Source organism: Malaclemys terrapin, chromosome 11 (genome assembly GCF_027887155.1).
Source record: "Malaclemys terrapin pileata isolate rMalTer1 chromosome 11, rMalTer1.hap1, whole genome shotgun sequence".
Taxonomy (NCBI): Eukaryota; Metazoa; Chordata; order Testudines; family Emydidae; genus Malaclemys; species Malaclemys terrapin.
The window spans coordinates 15,895,836-15,901,835 of NC_071515.1; the positions used below are offsets into that span (position 1 = coordinate 15,895,836).

A 6,000-nucleotide genomic window follows, 5' to 3' on the forward strand; every position below is an offset into this window, starting at 1 on the left:
AACTATCATTGCCAGCTGGGGGAGGGAATTGTACAGTACTTCTTTCACGTTTTAACAGCCTATCTTGTCTGTCTGTTTCAGCCCGGCCTTGGCGTAAGCCAAGTGAAGTTGCATAACACAGTCAAACCCAGTGTGGATTATGTCTGCCAACTGAAGTTCCCATCAGGCAACTACCCCCCTTGTATTGATGATGCCAGAGACCTGCTTGTCCACTGGTGTCATGGGGCACCTGGCGTGATCTACATGCTCACACAGGCCTATAAGGTACAAGAGGTCCTGGGAAACAGTGACAGGAGAGCTTTACACATGGAACTTGATCTCAGAGAATCCTCTAGCCAGGAGTCTCTGTCAGGGCATGTAATATTCTAATGAAATAACCCACCAGCGCCACCATGCATGCCCACACTTACACACCAATCAAAATGCAAATTAGACTTTTAATGAATGATTTCTGAACATGTCCCAAGTGTCTTGTCCCAAGTGCAGGATGCTCTCATTGCTTGTGGAGTCAGCCATGTGTTGTATTCATTCTGTGGCAGGTGACTAATGGTGACAGCTCATTGTGAGTTAAATAACGGTGACGCTGCTTCATTTATCACTTTAAAAATCTTTGACAGTAGAAGGCAAAGTCACGGTGCCATTGCTTAAGTAGGAGAGGTCACACTCGATAGGAGCTAATTACCCAAGAAGGTGGGGGCCTGCTCCACCCTAGCGTGGATGCTGAGAGGATAATTGCACTGAGTGGAATCTCTCTCTCGTCTCCACAGGTGTTTGCTGACCAGCAGTATCTGAGTGATGCGCTGCAGTGTGCGGAAGTGATCTGGCAGTGGGGATTGCTGAAGAAAGGTTATGGGCTGTGCCATGGGACAGCTGGCAACGCTTATGCCTTCCTAATGCTGTACAACCTCACTCAAAACATGAAATACTTGTACAGGGCCTGCAAGGTGAGCGTCCATATGAGCAACAGACACAGAGGAAAGACTCCTGCCACCGGGTCATGGAAAGATTGGATGCTGACTGGGATAGCTCACCTTTTAAAAAAGTTATCCGATAGAAAATCATGGGACCATCTTTTGTTAAGGAGAGGAACTGGTCAGGCTAGTGTGGAATGTAACTAACATTCTAGAGCCAGTTACCTTGAAGGATGGTTTGATTCTACACTCTGCGTGATGGTTCTTTCCTTTGCAATCTAACTTCTAGCCTGGCAGAGATGCAGCTAGCACTAACCAGTTCATTTCACGTAGACCAGTATGGTCCTTAAACAGTCACTCTCATCACTGTCCCTCAGACCAACAGCCTGCTGGGCTCTAGTCAACAGCAGTGCCTGGCAACAGCCTGTTTTCTGTTCAATTGTCATGACAAGATGGAGATCTGGAGGACGCTGGGTGGAATGTCTGTATTTTTAACGTTCATGTCAGGTCTCCTACAAAGTTTGGACACTTTGTTCTTCCTTCCTCAGTTTGCAGAGTGGTGTTTGAGTTATGGGGAGCATGGGTGCCGGACTCCAGACACGCCCTTCTCTCTCTTTGAAGGTAATCTCTGTCCAGCCTTTTCTACATAATATGTTCTGAATCCTGAGTCTGATCTCACACCGGTGTAAATTGAGAGTTACTGCATTAAGACCCCCTAAAATCAGCGTCAGGAGAATCACACCCACTGTTTTGACCCTCTCTGAATGAGATTTTAACAGCAGTGGATAATGGCTACAACTGGAATTCCTTGTTCTATTGCAACCCCAGCTGGGAGGGCTGGAGGCTGGCATAGCACCGAGTCCTCCTGCGCTCAGCTCTGGTACGGTTCATAACTCTCACTGGAGTAAGTCTTTATTAGGGACAGTTTAAACCTACAGTAATTGCAGGCTGCCTGCCCAGCCAACCTCTGCACTCTGTGTACTTATTATTTTGTGCAGGCCCTTTTCAGTTTGCCTCCAAAGAACAATGAAGAAATGGACAAAAAGAAGCCATAGATCTAGCCCATGATTGGGCAACAGATAGCTTTCTCAAATGCTGATACCTATGCTGCTCCATAAATCTGCCAGCAGGGGGAACCCTGGGCCAGTTCCACCGCCACCATAAATCACAGAGCCACTCACGTCCATGGAACTAGGACATAAGGTTGCCAACTTTCTAATTGTGCAAAACCAAACACCCTTGCCCTGAGGCCCCACCCCCACTCACTCCATTCCGCCCTACAGCTGTTGCTCGCTCTCCCCCACCCTTGCTCACTCACTCACTCATTTTCACTGGACTGGGGCAGGGGCTTGAGGAAGCTCTGGCTGGGGATGCGGGCTCTGGGGTGGAGCCAGGGATGAGGGGTTTGGGGTGCAGGAGGGGGCTCCGGGCTGGGACTGAGGGGTTCGGCATGCGAGAGGGGGTTCCGACTCGGGCAGGGGGTTGGGGTGTAGGAGGAGGGTTGGGGTGCGGGCTCCAAGAGGGAGTTCGGGTGCAGGAGGGGGATCAGGGCTGGGGGTTGGGGCACACAGGAGGGAGTTCAGGGTGCCTCAGGCGGCTCCCTGGAAGCAGTGGCATGTCCCTCGGCTCCTAGGTGCAGGGGCAGCCAGGCGGCTCTTCGCACTGCCTGTGTCCACAGATGCCGCCCCTACAGCACCCATTGGCCATGGTTCCCAGCCAATGGGAGCTGTGGAGCTGGTGCTCAAGGGGCGGGGGAGGGCAGCGCGAGGAGCCCTCCTGGCCGTCCCTCCGCCTAGGAGCCAAGAGACATGTTGCCACTTCCACGAAGCTGGGTAGGGAGCCTGTCAGCCCCGCACCAAACGGACTTTTAATGGCCAGGTCAGCAGCCCTGACCGGAGCTGCCAGGGTCCCTTTTTGACCAGGTGTTCCAATCGAAAACCAGATGTATTGAAAGGCCAGATGTTTAAAGGTATTTCAATGCTTACAACTGCAAATGGGCGCTTAAGGAGATTTACTTGCATCTTATTTGCATCTTAAGCACTTGTATACCTTTAAAAATCTGGCTGTAAGTGCCTACACCACTTTGGAAAAATGGGCTTAGATTCCTGAGTCAAGTAGGTGTTTTTGAAAATGATCCCTGTTTCCCTGTCTTCCATGATGCACACTCACAGACATTATTATTTACTCTAGAATAATACTGACGTGCAATGAGAATCTCCCTGTTATATGCTTCGAGAAATAACAATTTTCTTTTTTTCCTTCAGGAATGGCCGGGACAATATATTTTCTTGCTGATCTCCTGGTACCAACAAAGGCCAAGTTCCCAGCATTTGAGCTATAAAACCCTTCCCAGCAGTTCCCTGCACGATTCCCACTGCACTCCACATCCGTTGGACAAGGAGATGGAGCTTGCTTGAGTCTCTTTTCAAACTCATCTCTTGTAAAGTAAAGGCGTTCTGTTGATGGTTTCAGTGCTTTTCCATATTTAAAATTTTTCTAGTGCTCTTTTTGCTTTGTTTAGATTTTAAAAAAAACGTGGTTTTTGTTATTGGTTCCTAAAGATGGGAAATGTACAGTATTTTGTTGGATATGCAAACTCAGAGCTTTGCTATTTTACGTATCTGAATTCCAGGGAGAAAGTTTTTTCTATTGAATGTAACTTTGTCCATTTAACTTTGTCATGAGTAACAGTGATAGAAGCTTAGAGTATTGTCTTTGGAAAACAAAAGATGAAATCTTATGACTATTACCTCCTGTTGGCACCTAAGTATTCTCTCTCCTAATCATGGAGTTCTAACTGAACTGCTGCTTGGGTAGTTGACTGTGATGGACTATGGAGACGGAAGTTATTTCTTATGCCATCCTCTTGGCAGACTGCAACTGTCACAGCTATCACTGAACATGCCAGAGTCCTCTCTTAATCCTCACACCTTTCTGCTTTGTAAGCAGACTGTGTTTCACTCTTTGTGCATTTTGTCAGCGACGAGAATACATAATCTATAACCTATTGTGCAGATTTCACCATATTCTGCTAAACGCTGCAGGAGAAAGCCTTCAGTCACTGAAAGTGTCAGTTCAAAAGAGTTAAGTTACTGCCAAGTATGATCTTTCATGTTCAGTTTTGAAAAACTTTCTGCGGTCTTGACTTAAAATTATATGTAACATTGCAGTTGTTAGCCTGGTGAACCAGGCCTGGAAACAGAAGTTGTGGGAAAAGAAAGCTATTTCGTTAAGTTTTGTCAGTGTTTAATCTGTTATATTTGTAGCTCTACCGGCTTCTTAATCCCTCCTACTTCTTTAATCAGCTTCCATGAACCTTAGTAACTCGGCTCGCTTGTTACTACTCATTGCAGCCTGATACATGAACAAGAATCCATCTGAAAAGTAGCTGGAAAATCTGCCCCAAATTGGTACTGATCGAATACCTTGTCCAGTCAATGGGCTAGATCCTTGTTGGCTGTAAATCGGAATTAATCCATTGATGGAGTTTCACTCACTTACACCTGCTGAGGGTCTGTCCTAGTAAACTCTTGTCCTGCTAACGAATGTGCTTGGCAAAGGAGCACGCTCCATTGGCTGCTGGAGTTCCTGAACCTGCTTCTTGGCTCTTCCATTGGCTGCTGGAGGCGACCTCTTATTCCTCAACTTGCCCCAGGCCTGAAGAAGGGTGGAAATGGTTTTGATATTTCAAGGCTGCGGACAGTGAGTAGCTAGAAACACTAATAGAGCCTAAAGACTGCATCTCGCTTAGAAAAGCATCTCCAACTCACTTACGTGAACTGCCTGAGCAAGCAGCGTAAACTGTATTCTGCACAGACCCCTTTGCCATTGCAAGCAGTGCTTTCATTGACTTTCTCACTACAGGTTTCAGCATTGATTGTGTGGACAGCTAATTAGAAAAATTGGAAACACAGTGCAGCTAATTTGCTGTTCGCTGGGTGTCCCAGTTGAAAGCATCAAGCTCATTTGGACTAGCTAAGCCTCTCACTGCTGTGTTTCTGAGCTTTTAACACTGCGGTGAATAACCCAGAGGGAAAAAAAAAAAAGTGACCTCCAGGATTTGAGTAATTGAATAGTTCTGGGGAAGTCCTATAGATGAAGCCTACTGTAAGTTAACTTGAATCTTGCCTGTAGTGACAACTGATTTGAGACCCCGTCTTGGTTTTTTGGATTTCTGTTAAACATAATTCCTATTAAAGAAAAAGTTCATGCAGCCTGTTGCACAGAATATTCCAGCAGCATGTATGCTACTGTGCTTGTACATGTACTACTTGAAAAGCGCAGGGGACATGATGTACAAGTCTTAGGTTGAAAGCTGTTTAATAAAATGCTGAAACAAACAAGGTGTAGCTCCTTTTTTCTTAATCCTGTTCACTGATAATGCCCCGTAATTGTATCTTGAGAGGGCAGCGTATGCCAGCAGCTGCTGGGACTCTTACTTTGGTGGGCGCAGTCAGAAAGACCCAAATGGAACCTGTTTGTAGCATGCTGCAGACATGGTATGAATGTCTGCAAAGAGAAGTCCACCTGTGGCTTCACAGAAGTGTGTGAATTTGTCAGTTTTGCCGGCTAAATCCCATCGCCGTGGCGCTCTGGTCACAGCCATCAAACGTTGTCTTTATTGCGAGCCTCTGAATACAGCATTTCCAGCACTCACAATTATCTCGAGTCTCGCTTTCCTTAAAGCCCCAGCTCCCGTAGCTGAGAGATCTCAGGTTTCATTTTGAAAAGTTTCTAGCCCTTGTGGTTTGTCAAAAAGCCTGAAAACATGACTTGAGTTTGACCTAAAGGCTCAGAAAGCAAATAAAAAAGGAACCTAAAACTTATGTTGTGAATCTCACGGTTTCAGCGCTACTGTCCTGATTTGCTAGGGGGAGGAGAAGGTGTCTGACTCATTTTTGAACATTTGGGGTGGTCAACACTGTGACCGTAACAGCGCTGGTTTGTAGATACAGCACCCACATGGATATGCGTACCGGTCCCCATCACTGCCACTGGGGGCCCAACTACAGCTGACAAGAGATTAGCATGGCTGAGCTACAACTCCCCTTTCCCCAGTTTAGTTTGGCTTGCTCCAGTAACCATAAGG

At 46.7% G+C, this 6,000-nt stretch overlaps 1 protein-coding gene across 2 annotated transcripts in view; it reads left to right on the top strand.

Annotated features, from left to right (window-relative positions):
- LANCL1 (LanC like glutathione S-transferase 1) overlaps nt 1-5,254 on the top strand; it is a 29,831-nt gene extending 24,577 nt beyond the window's left edge. For both annotated transcript variants that reach the window (XM_054043879.1, XM_054043880.1), the window contains exons 7-10: nt 82-264; nt 768-944; nt 1,460-1,532; nt 3,176-5,254. In XM_054043879.1, the coding sequence (XP_053899854.1) occupies nt 82-264; nt 768-944; nt 1,460-1,532; nt 3,176-3,252 (510 nt within the window). In that variant the 3' untranslated portion in view covers nt 3,253-5,254. The remainder of the gene's footprint in view (nt 1-81; nt 265-767; nt 945-1,459; nt 1,533-3,175) is intronic.
- The last annotated feature ends 746 nt before the right edge of the window (nt 5,255-6,000 follow it).